At 52.2% G+C, this 14,460-nt stretch overlaps 1 protein-coding gene across 1 annotated transcript in view; it reads right to left on the minus strand.

Annotated features, from left to right (window-relative positions):
• Window positions 1-1,962: 1,962 nt before the first annotated feature.
• GGT5 (gamma-glutamyltransferase 5) overlaps window positions 1,963-14,460 on the minus strand; it is a 36,801-nt gene continuing 24,303 nt past the window's right edge. The window contains exons 2-12 of the mRNA XM_049790682.1: window positions 12,013-12,143; window positions 11,783-11,878; window positions 11,009-11,204; window positions 10,394-10,551; window positions 9,918-10,064; window positions 8,782-8,918; window positions 8,223-8,413; window positions 7,770-7,873; window positions 7,544-7,656; window positions 7,322-7,432; window positions 1,963-2,546 (exon numbers count right to left, since the gene is read on the minus strand). Of these exons, the coding sequence (XP_049646639.1) occupies window positions 2,400-2,546; window positions 7,322-7,432; window positions 7,544-7,656; window positions 7,770-7,873; window positions 8,223-8,413; window positions 8,782-8,918; window positions 9,918-10,064; window positions 10,394-10,551; window positions 11,009-11,204; window positions 11,783-11,878; window positions 12,013-12,143 (1,531 nt within the window). The 3' untranslated portion in view covers window positions 1,963-2,399. The remainder of the gene's footprint in view (window positions 2,547-7,321; window positions 7,433-7,543; window positions 7,657-7,769; window positions 7,874-8,222; window positions 8,414-8,781; window positions 8,919-9,917; window positions 10,065-10,393; window positions 10,552-11,008; window positions 11,205-11,782; window positions 11,879-12,012; window positions 12,144-14,460) is intronic.

A 14,460-nucleotide genomic window follows, 5' to 3' on the forward strand; every position in this document is an offset into this window, starting at 1 on the left:
TGACTATGTGCATCTTTGTTTTTTTTGTTTTTTTTTTTGTTTTTGTTTTTTTTTTGGGCCACACCCTGTGACGCTCAGGGGTTACTCCTGGCTATGGGCTCAGAAGTTGCTCCTGGCTTCTTGGGGGACCATATGGGACGCCGGGGGATCGAACCGCGGTCCGTCCTAGGCTAGCGCAGGCAAGGCAGGCACCTTACCTCCAGCGCCACCGCCTGGCCCCCTATCTTTGTTGTTTTTGATTTATGGCCACACCTAGCAGTGCTCAAGGGTTACTCCTGACTCTGCACTCAGAAATCATTCCTGGCCGGCTCAGGGAACCAGATGGGATTCCAGAGAGCAGGGGATCAGTATTATACCAATAAGTGTCCTGTCTGATGTGCTATCGCACCAGTCCCAACTGTGTGTGTCTCTTGCTCCAGAAGCTGAGGGGGGACCATGAGTCCATCAGAGGTACTTGAGCTTCTGAGTGGGTTATCCCCAGGAATGGATGAGGGTGAGTCAGGAATGGAGTCTCAGCCCCCACTACCACCAAAGCATGCAAGTGTAGGTGCTATGTCCATGGATGTGTTGTATTAACCAGTTGCCATCCCACTCAGTATACTCCCTGTTACTTATTGGTTGCAAACAGCTTCATTCTCAGGATGCAGCAAGGTCAGCAAGAAGAGATCCTGAGGTGTTCCCCAGCCTTGGCATCGAGGAGGCACATGTGCTGAAACCAGGTCACATGTGACTGGGGAGCAGAGATCTGAGGCTCCTGCTTCAGGGCTACCAAACTCTTGCCCTGTTCCTTGGGGTTTGCACCAAGGGCAAGGCCTATTCCTCTCTTCTGCAGCCACACAGAGGTCTCCTGGGGCCTCTGGAGCCCTGGAGAGCCAGCCCGAGTCTTGCCTTATGTGCAGGCAGGCTTGAGGCAGGGGACTGGGGGTTTGCCGAGAATGCCAGCCTTGAGCTCCAACCCAGTCCACATAACACCCCAGATATGCTGAGCCCTGGAGCCCATGTCTGACTTAGTGAGACTCTCCAGGACCCTGTGTCCCTCTATCACTCCAAGTGATAGTCTGGACTTCACCCAGACCTGCTGAAGCAGAGGCAGGTTTCAGGAACCAGCCAGACCACACCATTCATGCTCAGACGCTGATTTCAAACTTTCGCCTTGTCAGAAAATGATTTCCGTTGTTCGAAGCCATATAGGTTGTGCCACATTACCTCACCCCACCCTGACAGGATATTTGGGGTAAAATGGGAACCCCTATTGCTTCAAGAAACAGTGTGGGACAGAACCCCCAGGTGAGACCACACCACCCCCTGGCCCCAAGCGATGAGGAAAAGAGAGCCCACATTTTAGAAAGGAACACCAGAAAGCAGTAGATGCCGAGGGACAGCTGGTTCTGGGTGACATGTCATAGCCACAGAAAGCATTCAGGATGTCCTTGAAGTGGTCCAAGTCTCTTCTGTAACGGTGGTAACCTGTCAGATCCTCCAAGCATGTTCTTGTCTTTGAGATGCCCAGACCCTGGTTTGCAAAAGAATGTCCTTGGAATTCTTGCTTCTATGTTCTCTTACCAGCTGCCTGCACATGCCCAACACCCCCAACAGATATTCTATGCGACCAAACTCTCGCCTTTGTTCTGAACCCAGGTTTTTTGGAGCATAAACTCAACTGGCAATGAAAGAAAACAGTGCTTTCCTTCTTCTCAAGGCTGCTTCTGGACTCTTCCTCTGGCTTTTGGTGGGAATTTCTGCAACTCCAGAAGGGCAGCCACAGTGTTGTTCTCTGGTCCCAGGCTTTCTACCAGTGGAGATTGGGCACAGCCATGCCCATTGAGTGGGTGCAGGCTGTAGCTTCATCTGCAAAGCAGAGACCCCCCCCCCACCAGACTGCTCCACACCTGTAATGTGGATTCAGTACTGTTACCCACCCACCACCGCCCAGAATGCTACATCAAAAACAGCAACGCCAAGGAGGAGAAACGAATGGGCTGTTGGAAGTGAGGCTTTCCCTGAGACAGAAGACAAAGTCCCAGGTGGGTCTTGAAACAAGGCTGGCCTTCAGGCCACAGCCCATCTTCCCCCCAAAAGGCAGGAGCTTTAGCAGTGATGAGTTGCTTGGTGGAAAACTGTGGCAACTCCGTGCAAGTGCTCGCTGGGGGTTTGCTCCTAACTGTGGCCCTAAACCAGGCTCCAGCCTCCTCTTTAATTGGGGGGCAAACAGCTGGGGACCAGAGCAGGACGATGGGGTACAGAGTAGAGCAAGAGGCCTGAAGAAGCTGGAGACCAAGGGGGCCCTGGAGAAAACTCAGACCCCACAGGTGTCCCCCCCAGACTGGTCCCTCTGCCTGCAGCTCGGAGGGGAGGTCAGGGTCCAGGCTGGAGATGTGCCTGGTGGAGGGGGCAGAGTCTCAGTAGCCTGAGGCCTCCCCGCCCTTTCGGGGGTCCGAAGCTGCATACACACAGGTGCCCTCCTGGGACACAGCCTGCACCACGTTCAGGAAGAGCCCTTTCTGCGCCTGCTTCTGTCCCCGCTCTCGGAGCCCAGTCTGCACCTCCTGGAAGAGAGCAGGGAAGAGGTCTGTAGTGGGAGCGGTCTGGGAATCTCACTGGAAGCCAGAGCAGAGTTGGGGTCTGGCTGGAGAGCACTGCTGGGAGTGGCTCACTACGGGGAAAGGGGTGCAAAACAAAGGTGGGGCCACTAAGTTGCAGTCTCCTCCCTCCCCGCTCCCTCTCCTCCAGTGTGGTCAGAAGCCTCTGCTCTGCAGAAATGGAGAGGGCAAGGCATGTTTGTGCCAGAGGCATTGTCAAAATTCAGCTGAGAACATGCTTTGAATAAGCAGAAAGTGGGGCCTAGAACTAGACCACACTGGAAGTAGGTTCTGGACTCCACCCTGGGTCCTGAAACCTGCAGTGAAGATAGCAGGGTGCAGCGAGGGGGTGGGACTTCCTGCTTCCAGCCTTATCTTCCAGGCTCTACCTCTCCCTCCATCCTTCCCTACTTTCCCCAGAGAGGTTCTATTGTGGCAGAGTCCGGAACTGGTTCTGCAGTACCTCCCCAGGTGGAGCCTGTGTGCTGGTACAGTCCCAGGAACTTGGCCTTTGAGAAGGTCTATGGAGCCTCCGTTTGACTCATGAGAGGCCAAAGGGGGACTGGAGCAATGGAGAGGATGCTTGCTTTGCATGTAGCTAACTTGGGTTCAAGCCCCAGTGCATTTTTCTTGTTTTTGTTTTTGTTTTTGGGTCACACCCGGCAGCGCTCAGGAGTTCAGGTTACTCCTGGCTCTGCACTCAGAAATTGCCCCTGGCAGGCACGGGGGGACCATATGGGATGTCAGGATTCGAACCACCATCCTTTTGCATGCAAGGCAAACACCCTACCTCCATGCTATCTCTCCAGCCCCGCATATTTCTTTATATATATTTACTGGGGAACAAAGTTGTTATTACACCTATGAATCAGGAATAGTGGACTACAATCTAGCCATAGTCCCCTGGCAGCCCAATATTAACTTGTGGAAATATCCCTTTCTCCTTACTGCACAGACCCAAGAAAATGAGGAAATATATATATATATATTTACACTCAGCGGTGCTCAGGGGTTACTCATGGCTCTGCACTCAGAAATCACTCCTGGCAGGCTCGGGAGACCATATGGGATGCTGGAAATCGAACCTGGGTCCATCCTGGTTTGGTCTCATGTAAGGCAAATGCCTGACCACTCTGCACCCCTTTTTTGGTGGTTTTTTTTTTGGGGGGGGAGGGGGGAGCAGACCTGGTGACATTCAAGTACTCTTGGTTCTGTACTCAGAAATCATTCCCGGGAAGCTCAGGGGACCATATGGTGTGAGAACCAAAGCCCCCTGGGCCTAAAACCAAGGTGATCCCAAATTCCCAGTAAAGCCACTGTGTATTTTTCTTTTTTTTTTTTTTTTTTTTTTTTTTTTTTTTTTTTTTGTGGTTTTGGGGTCACACCCGGCAGTGCTCAGGGCTTTTTCCTGGCTCCGTGCTCAGAAATTGCTCCTGGCATGCACGGGGGACCATATGGGATGCCGGGATTCGAACCGATGACCTTCTGCATGAATGGTAAATGCCTTACCTCCATGCTATCTCTCCGGCCCCACTGTGTATTTTTCTACTCTACAACTTCCCCATGGACAGAGGGTGTTAGCCCAAAGATAAAACCGCAAAACGTACCCATCCTGGAAAAGACAGGACCCTCCCTGTTCAGCTGAAATAAAGGAACTAGGAGGATCCAAATGTTCCACTAGACAAGGACCTCCGACACAAAATTGAATCAGCAATAAGTTGGGACATCAACCCTAAACATGATGTGATTTCTGTTCAAGTGGATGAAATGCTTGCATTGTTATATTAACCAATGGAATGTTTGAGTTGTTGAAGTCTGTATATAAACTGCTTGAAGATTTGACTCAGGCCCTCATCACCTCCACTGGTAGGATGGTACTTGAACCTTGGCTAGCCGAATAAACTTCCCCCTTTTTTTGTTTTTGTTTTGGGGGGAGGCCCCACCTATGGGGTTATTCCTGGCTATGCACTCAGAAATCACCCCTGACTTGAGGGAACCATACGGGACATAGGGGAATTGAACCACGATCTGTCCTAGTCCCATCCTAGCTAGTGCTTGCAAGGCAAATGCCTTACCTGTAGCACCACCTTTCCGGCCCCAATAAACTCCCTTATGCACCTTGCATTATTGGAGGTGGTGTTTGACTCCTAGGGCCTACTTGGGTGTCAACTCGAACCCTAACATTAGGATGCTGGGGAGCAAACCCTAGGGTCTGTCCCGGGTTGGCCGTATACATGGCAAATGCCCTACCACAGTGTTATTAATAACTCCAGCCCCCTAATGGGGGAAATCTTATGAAAGGGAGGAGTTTCCATCTATTAGGGTTAGGAACTCCTAAATATTTATGTTGCAGCTGGGCCTATAACCCTGAACATTTGTCATACTGGCTTGACTTAAGCTTCAGTTGCTCTGAGATTGACCATACACACACCCTCCCCCAAACTTTGGGTCCTATCACCAGAACCAGGGGTAGGTTTTAAGCTACCTTGATGATGAAGGAACCAGGTGCAAGCTTTGTGCCACTCTGGCAACATCTTGATACTGGGGCATGCTTCATACACCTTGGCAGTGACTTTAATTTGGGACATGCTTCATGATGCCCTGACAATGACTTAAAGGACTAGAGTGCAAAGCCTGTCAATGACAGCCACCAGAGAAGAAGATGAAGGAGAGAGAACCTTTTACTTTTCCCGGAACCTAGAAGAAGAAGCCTCTGGGGATAGACAAACTAAAGGCTGGCCTGAGGCCTGCAGTTGAAATGTATGAACAGGTGCTTCCTGGGAAAGGCCACACTGTTCTAAATCTAAATATTTAAAAATAAATAAGTAAATCTAATCTAGGTTAAAAGCTTTTACTATGCCTATGCAAAATAACAGCTACTTTTAACACACACTGTGCAGCTGGGATAAGGTAAGCTCTGATCTGGGGTTCCTGCTTATAGTGGAAGACAATCTAGTATGATTTATCTGGTCCTTCTCTATTTTTTGTATGCTTAACAAACCATCTCAAATCTTGTTTAACAGGGCCGGAGAGATAGCACAGCAGTAGGGCATTTGCCTTGCACACTGCCAACCCAGGACAAACCTGGGTTCGATTCTCAACATCCCATATGGTCCCCTTAGCCTTCCAGGAGCGATTTCTGAGCACAGAGCCCGGAGTAACCCTGCCGAGTGTGTCTCCCAAAATATAAAATCTTGTTTAACAAACAGAAAAGGGGGAGATGAGATGTAGCTAATCACCTTAAGCATACACCCTGTTTTCCCTAATCCCCTAACTCTGTCTTCCCTAAACACACCCTGTTTTTTGTTTGTTTGTTTTGGGTTTTGGGCTGCACCTGGCAGTGTTCAAGGGGTTACTCCTGGCTGTCTGCTCAGAAATAGCTCCTGGCAGGCACTGGGGACCATATGGGACACTGGGATTCAAACCAACCACCTTAGGTCCTGGATCTGCTGCTTGCAAAGCAAACACTGCTGTGCTATCTCTCCGGCCCCGACACATCCTGTTTTAATCCCCTACATGATTGGCTGACAGAGTCCACACCCTACCCTCCCTTAATATAAAGATCCACTTACCACCTATAGTAAACTGAGTTACTCTCTCAAAGTGGCTGGTGATTGCTTCTGTGTGAATGATCTACTTGCCCGGGATCCAACCTCACCAGTGGCTTCTACATCTTGGTATCTGACTTCATCAGCGTCATTTACACCCCAGCAACCCCAGCACCCCACATAGTCCCCGGAGCCCAGCCAAGAGTGATTGACCCCCTGAGTGTTGAACCAGGAGTAAGCCCTGAGCACAACTGGTGTGGCCCAAAAACAAAAACAAAAGAGCTCTAAAGGCTCCAGTCTAGGGCTTAGAGACAGAATCGGTGGAAAGTACCTATGTTGTTCTCACCTCACAGCCTCATCCCAGTGGCTTCTGTTGTAATCCTGTTTGTTTGGTTCATGTGTGGGCCATAACCAGTAGTACTGGGGGCTTATTTCTGTCTCTGTGCTCATAGATCACTCCTGGTACTGCCTAGGGGACCAAACCTGGGTGCTGGAGTATAGAACCCTGGTCAGCCAAAGGGTTACCAGAAGTGTCACTGAAGCCTGAATTTTTTTTTTTTTTAGTTTTTGGGCCACACCCAGTGACACTTGGGGGTTACTCCTGGCTCTGCACTCAGAAATTGCTCCTGGCTTAGGAGACCATATGGGATGCCAGGGCATTGAACCATGGTCCATCTTAGTCCTAGGTTAGTGCATGCTAGGCTTCTGCCCTACCACTTGTGCCATAGTTCTGGCCCCAAAGTCTGACATTTTTGTAAGGAACACCCCTCTTTTCTTACTATTGTAATGAGCTGGAAGTGGGTATATGGTCCTGCCCTGCCAGTCCACGCCAACCTAAGCTGAGGCCCTTCCTCTTCGGACTCTGATGTCACCAAGAGGTGTCAGTAGGGCCCGGAGAGATAGCACAGCGGTGTTTGCCTTGCAAGCAGCCGATCCAGGACCAAAGGTGGTTAGTTCGAATCCCGGTGTCCCATATGGTCCCCCGTGCCTGCCAGGAGCTATTTCTGAGCAGACAGCCAGGAGTAACCCCTGAGCACTGCCGGATGTGGCCCAAACAAAACCAAAAAAAAAAAAAAAAAAAGAGGTGTCAGTAGATCTGGGCAAGCTTCTGCACACTGCTGAAGCCTGTGATTGTGGCCACAGATGTCTGTCCTAGCTACTCCCCTGCTTCCTCCCTCTACCCTCTGGCCTCACCTGGCTGAAGCTGGGCTCATAGTCCACAGCACCTTGACTGTCCACGTGGAGGATGGGGGTTTTGATGGACTCTTGCAAGTCAAGGCCAAGCCACAGCTTGTTCATGATGGCCTGGGGAATGGAGACAGGGTGCAAGGAGGGAGCATCAGCACCCCACACTAGCCCTAGGCTGCACAAAGCTGCCCACAGAGGAGTGCTCTGGCAGAGGCTTGCCACACTTACCTGGGCCACAGCAGGGATGATTAGGTGGCCCCCAGCCCCACCAATCACCAGCTTTGATCCCCGGGCTGCACTGATGAGGATGGAGGGGACCATAGATGACGGGGGCCTTTCACCTGGAACGGGGTGACAGAGAGTCATCCCAGACTCCCAGCACCTCCCATGTTTCCTCTGCTGCCCCAACTGGACTGGAAGGGCAAGGTGACACCCCACCTGGGACCCCCCTCACCAGGCACAGGGTTGGAGTCCTCCGGTGAGTGCTTCCAGCACAGATCCAGGAGCTGGTTGTTCAGAAGAATGCCTGTACGCGGAGAATACACCATGGCCCCGAAGCTGCAGAGCAACAGCGGGAGGTACCAGGCTTAGGTCCCACCCTTTCAGAAATGTGGGTATACCATTGCCCAGCTTCCCCAGACACTGATGGAGTCACAGCTCTGTTCCTGCCACATCTGTCCCCTACCCCAGTCTTGAGCTGTCTCACAGGTAAACCCACTTTCTGCAGGGCCCAGCTGACCACCCAGAAGGAACCCTTCCATCCTGTCCAGGACCCCATGAACAGAGAGGAGGAAGGAGCAAGCAAGGGCAGTGGAGAGCCTGGGGACAACTCAGGGGAGGCTAGTGGAGAGGGTTGGGTTGTGAGGGCTTGGGCAGCAGGGGGCCCTCCCCGCCTGGCCCCACGCACGGTGTGTTGATGGTACTGGTGGCGGCCACTGCGCTCCCATCCTCGCCCAGCACAGATACGTGGGCTGTGCCCGTGTGGGCAACCCCTGACCCGGTCAGGCTGTAGTGACTGCGCGGATGGTCGCCCCGGCTGTCAATCTTCTCTCGAATGTGCTGGGCCAGAGCCTCTCCCAGCAGATTCTCAGAGGCCTTCTGGAGGTCAGGAGTGGAGGAGTCAACAGGGACCATTTGTGGGATGTCTGTGTGTACCTTTTGGCAGGACCTTCCCCATTCCACTTTCCAGCCCAGTTACTCCAGATCTGCCCAACTCTAGGCCGCTGAGATTCAGCACTCAAGACCCTGCATCTGCCACCAGGGTCCTCCCAGTCCCTGAGTAAACTCTGACCCTTACACTGAGCCCCCAGACCTCCATTCTGTGACTTGAGCACATATATTCTCCAACTTCCTTTCCTCCCACTCTGAGTTCTAGGTCTATGCTGAGTGCCCTGACTCTTCTGCCACTCAGAGCCCCAAGTCTGGTCAGACACCCCCTGTCCCTGGTTTGCTGCAGGACATCTCACCTTGGTGTCCAGGAAGATCTGAGGGTCCCAAAGGCGCCCCTTCTGCCCCTCAGCAAACTTGAGCGTCTCCACGAGTCGGTGGTATAGGTCCACACGACCATCAAGACTGGCCACAGATTCAGAAGAGAAATTGAAGCCTGGGGAGGGGAGAGGTGTCACTCTGTGCCCTCAAATGCATTCCCTCAAATATCTTAGACTCCAGGATCAATATGACCTTTGGGACCAAATGTGTGCTGGAGCTCAGGAGCTTGAGGAAGGTGACCTGGGGTTATTTCTGGGTTCTGAACTGATTGTCCTTACTGAAAGAAGAGCGAGGGACTGTGACCATAAAGACAGGGGTGGGGCAGAGAAGGCTGCTGGCTGGGAAGAGGCTCATTTGTGGCTTGGACCAAGAAAGGCCACATTCCTTCTGTGGTTACTCTGGTGCCAGGGCTTGCACCCAGGGCCTCATGTGCAGACATGCTCTTAACCCCTCAGCACCCTGACTCCCCTTCCAGCCCATAGTGGAAACACTCAACAGGCAGTGCATGGCAACTCACAGAACCAAACTGCTCCTGAAGCTGGGTCTCTGGGGTCCTCAAAAAGTGGGGATGACAGGTGCTTCTGCAGAACCCCAAGAATGGATAGCCCAAGAGGCTGGCTCCATACCCTCTGCCCTGACTGGTCCCATGGACCCTTGGTGTGAGTGGGCTCAGCTGGGAAAGGCAGTGGCTGCCTATGTTTGAGAATGACATTGAGATAGGGTGAGGGCCCGGAGAGATAGCACAGCGGTATTTGCTTTGCAAGCAGCCGATCCAGGACCAAAGGCGGTTGGTTCGAATCCCGGTGTCCTATATGGTCCCCCGTGCCTGCCAGGAGCTATTTCTGAGCAGACAGCCAGGAGTAACCCCTGAGCATCGCCGGGTATGGCCCAAAAACAGAGAGAGAGAGAGAGAGAGAGAGAGAGAGAGAGAGAGAGAGAGAGAGAGAGAGAGAGAGAGAGAGAGAGAGAGAGAGAGAGAGAGAGAGAGAGAGAGAGAGAGAGAGAGAGAGAGAGAGAGAGAGAGAGAGAGAGAGAGAGAGAGAGAGAGAGAGAGAGAGAGAGAGAGAGAGAGAGAGAGAATGGTAGATGCAGAATAGGAACTTCCAGGCCTTACCTTGGAGCACTTTGAGGATGAGGCTGAGAATGGCGCCCCCTGCAGGCGGTGGCGGGGAGTACAATATATAGTCCCCAAGGGGCACTGCCAGGGCATCCACCACCGCAGGCTGGAAGGACACCAGGTCCTGCATTGTCAGCTGAGTGTCTGGGGTGAGACAAGAGGGCACCGCCGAGGCTGGAAGTGGCAGCTACTGATGCCAGGTCACATCGTGGGGCTCCCCTCAATTCCCAGGATGCTCTGGGTCTGGGCCCTGGGGTATAGACAAGTCTCGGGTGACCGAGACCAGAGCAGGTGGGTTAAGGGTAAGGTGGGAAGGAGGTCCAGGCCAGCTGCAGGATGTTCTACTCAGCCACATGATCCCTGCCAGCCTTTAGACCTCAGGGGCACAGCGGCCAGGATCTAAGCTGCAGACCCGGTGGCCAGAACACTGATCTCTTGGGGCAGCAGGGGCATTGGCACTGCAGGAAGCTCACCTTCCCCAGCAATGTCCTCCAGCATCATCTGGCCCAACTTCCCAGTGTAGAAAGCTTTTGGACCTTCCTTCGCCACTGTCTTCAGAGTGGCGGCCAGTGCGGGCCACGGGAAGGGGTCATGGGGCTGGAGGGGGTTCGTGCCATTGAAGAAGAGCTGTCTGGGGATGGGGAAGGTCTGGAGTCAGAAGGCCCTGCAAGGGCTCTTGGGGGGGGGGTCCCAAAAAGGTGTCGGGAGGCAAGTGCTCCTGATTCCAATGAGCTGGCAGGTCTTGGGGGGCTCTGTCGCCCTCCATGACGCCCTGGCTGGACCTACTGGGCTCTGCATGTAGGTGACATTTTACTGCACACTCCCAAGAGTGAGAATTTTGGGTGGGTTGGTCAGTGTGGAGGGCCAATGCTCAAAGCACAGGCCCTGTGGCTCTCCTAGGCACCAACCCTCCTGGTCTGAACCCCTCCACTCAGGCCCTGCAGGCTCAGAACTCTCCCACCCCCATCACAGACTCAGGGCCTTGCAGGCTCAGAGTCCCGCAGTCTAAGGCCTCCTTCTTAAGTGGGCTTGAGGGGGACCAGTGACCTGAGCTCAGTTAGGGAATGGGGTGTCCAGGTGAGACTCACCTCAGGGAAGACTTTTGCAGGAATGGCTGCAGCAGGCTGTTGTGCAGGAATTGGCCGAGCACAGGGGGTAGCCGGAAGCCCCCTTGGAGTAGCTCAATGGTGGGTTGGAACAGCTGTGTCCAGGGAAGGCGGCCGTAGCGCCGATGGGCCTCGGCATAGCCCTGGAGCTCTCCAGGAACCCCAATCCAGCGGGCCCCTACATGGCCTGACATGTTACCCAGCCCCCACACCAGCCGTGGGGGTTTCCAGGCCACCTGTGGGTCACTTCATATACCCACTGAGCAGCCTGGGGTGACCCCTTGGATCTTCCCAGTCACCCCCACTGGAACGTTTGTTTGTTTGTTTGTTTGTTTTGCTTTTTGGGGGGCCACACCTGGTGATGCTCAGGGGTTACTCCTGACTATCACTCAGAAATCGCTCCTGGATTGGGGGACCATATGGGATGCCAGGAATTGAACCACAGTCCATTCTAGGTTAAAAACATGCAAGGCAAATGCCCTACTGCTTGTGCCACTGCTCCGGCCCCTCCCTACTGAAACTTGACATGGCTGCCCATTGCCCTCCAAGTTCATCTGCATGTTCTTGGAGCCTGGCACCTCCACCTCATGGACTCCCCAGCCTCTGCTCAATATCTTCCTCTTAGATCCCCCCCCAAAATGACCCCAGCTGCAATAGGTCTGGGCTTTGGAGGAGGCTCCCGACTCCCACTGCTTGGCTGTCCTTGTGGGGAGCTGCCTAGTGGGGACTACAAAGGGTGCTACTCCCAGGCCTCACCTCTGCCCAATGGCTGAGCCCTCTCACAGTGATCCAGCAGCCGGGGGTAGGGCCTGGCAGGCACAGTCTCTCGGGCATTGATGATCTCCACTTTCCCTGAGGCCAGGCAGGAAAGACATGGGTCAGGGGTATCACCAAAGCCCTATTCCAGTCTCCAGTCTACCTTAGGACATAGCAGGGGCATGGAAAGAGCAGATTGGGGCCCATAGTCCTCAACCCTTTGGGCTCACCTGTGCTGGCATTGTAGATGGTGAAGATGACGCCTCCCCCAAGGCCCATGCTCTGAGGGTTGACAACTCCGGTGCAGACCAGTGCCGCAATGGTGGCATCCACGGGAGAGCCACCCTGCTGCAGGATTGCCCTGGGAACATGGCGCAAGTCAGCACTTGGGTTCTGGTTAGGAGTGGATCAAGTGTGGGGAGCCTGCTGCTCCTGAACCCGTTAAGTTAATGGACTCTTTTTTTTTTTTAATTTTTGGGCCACACCCAGTGATATTCAGAAATTGCTCCTGGCTTGGGGACCATATGGGATGCCAGGGAATCAAATCAAGGTCCATCCTGGGTCAGCTGCATACTAGGCAAATGCCCTACTGCTGCACCATTGGTCTAGCCCCATCAATGGACTTTCTGGGTGGAGACACTTACAGTGCTCCCATGATCACACCCCATGTGCCACTTACAGCTGAGGGCAGATGCTGCTCAGCATCCCACCATCCAGTCTCCCAGCCCCACAGTCTCTCTGGCAACACACAGAACCAGGCCTATGTGGGTCCCAGGAGCCCGGCCCAGGGCAGCTGCTCCTATAGCTGACACAGTAGCTCAAGTCCTTCAAGACAGGACTCTAGTGGAAGGGCTTTTCCCCTTCCACCAGAGCAGTGTGTAGAGACTGGAAATTACATGACCTTCAATTTTTTTTTTGGGGGGGGGTCACATCCAGCAGCACTCAAGGGTTACTCCTGGCTCTACACTCAGAACTCACTCCTGGCAGGCTCGGGGGACCATATGGGATGCCAGGATTCAAACCACCGTCCTACTGCATGTAAGGCAAATGCTTTACCTCCATGCTATCTCTTAGTATCACAAAAGTTGGTATATAAACCCCCCCACTGCTCAATTTGACTGGCTTTAAAAAATGTAAATAACTTTACCATAAATTAAAAATAAGGTCAAAATAAATGTCACACTAAATCAAAATTGAAGGTCATGTGGGGGCTTAAAGGGCCAAGTGAGCTTGGGCCCTCCTTATCTCCAGTGGTCAGGCGGCTTCTGGCCTGAGGTTCCACCCAACTGCCTGTCAGGGACCTGGGGCAGTTAGAAGAAAAAGCACAAAGTCCCAAAATTAAAAAAAAAATGTAAAAGGCCCTTTAAGCCCACCTAACAGAAAAATACTTTTTTTTTTTTTTTTTTTTTTTTTTTGGTTTTTGGGCCACATCCAGCAGTGCTCAGGGGTTACTCCTGGCTCTAGGCTCAGAAATCACCCCTGGCAGTCACAGGCGACCATATGGGATGCCGGGATTCGAACCACTGTCCTTCTGCATGAAAGGCAAATGTCTTATCTCCATGCTATCTCTCTGGCACCCACAGAAAAAGACATTTTTTTTTTTTTAGAAAAAATGTCAGACACAAGGAAATTGACCAGGAAGAGTGCTAGACAAATGCGAGATAAAAAGTTTGGCTTTGAGTCCCGACATTGAGTTTAAGTTTAATTCTGAGTTCTTGTGTTTTATAGTATTTAGGAATAGTAGATTTAGACTGTTAGCTTAGAATAATATAGTAAACAAGAAACTGGGTTTTTTCTCTTACAAAGTTTGTGTTTTCCCTTTTTCATATAGCTTAGAAAAACCCCTCCTTGTCTTTAAAGTTGTTTTTTTCCCCAGCAAGTTATTTCAGAACTTTTTTTGGGGGGGGGGGGCCACACCCGCTTGATGCTCAGGGGTTACTCCTGGCTATGAGCTCAGAAGTCACTCCTGGCTTGGGGGGACCTATGGGACACCGGGGGATCGAACCACGGTTCATCCTACGCTAGCGCTTGCAAGGCAGACACCTTACCTCTAGCGCCACTTTCCCAGCCCCATTTCAGAACTTTTGAAGGCAGGCAGAGCCTCACTGCCCATGGGGATCCCAGGCTAACTTATTAACTGGCCCAAGGAGATAAGAAACACTCTTGTTTACTTGATGCATACTGAGGAAATAATAGGACCTTTCAGAAAGAAATCAAAAAGACATCTGGGCACTTTAAAACATAATAACTAAGAGTAAAAAAACGTTAGATCAAAAGTAGTTATGAGTCAAGAACATGCTAAATTTGCTTTTGTCACTTGCTAGCTAAAAAGTTTTTACAGCCCAGAGTGACACCTCCACCCTAGTATATGATAAGGCACTCTAGCATCAAGCAGAAAAAGCAAACTCTGAAACAGTTTCAAAAGGAAACCAAGGCACTATGAAATACAGCATAACTAATAGGGGGTGATATAGAAAACATAAAAATGGTTACAACTGGGGCCGGGCGGTGGCGCTGGAGGTAAGGTGCCTGCCTTACCTGCGCTAGCCTAGGAGACGGACCGCGGTTCGATCCCCCGGCGTCCCATATGGTCCCCCAAGCCAGGAGCGACTTCTGAGCGCATAGCCAGGAGTAACCCCTGAGCGTTACCGGGTGTGGCCCAAAAACCAAAAAAAAAA

This window comes from Suncus etruscus, chromosome 17 (assembly GCF_024139225.1).
Source record: "Suncus etruscus isolate mSunEtr1 chromosome 17, mSunEtr1.pri.cur, whole genome shotgun sequence".
NCBI classification, from domain to species: Eukaryota; Metazoa; Chordata; class Mammalia; order Eulipotyphla; family Soricidae; genus Suncus; species Suncus etruscus.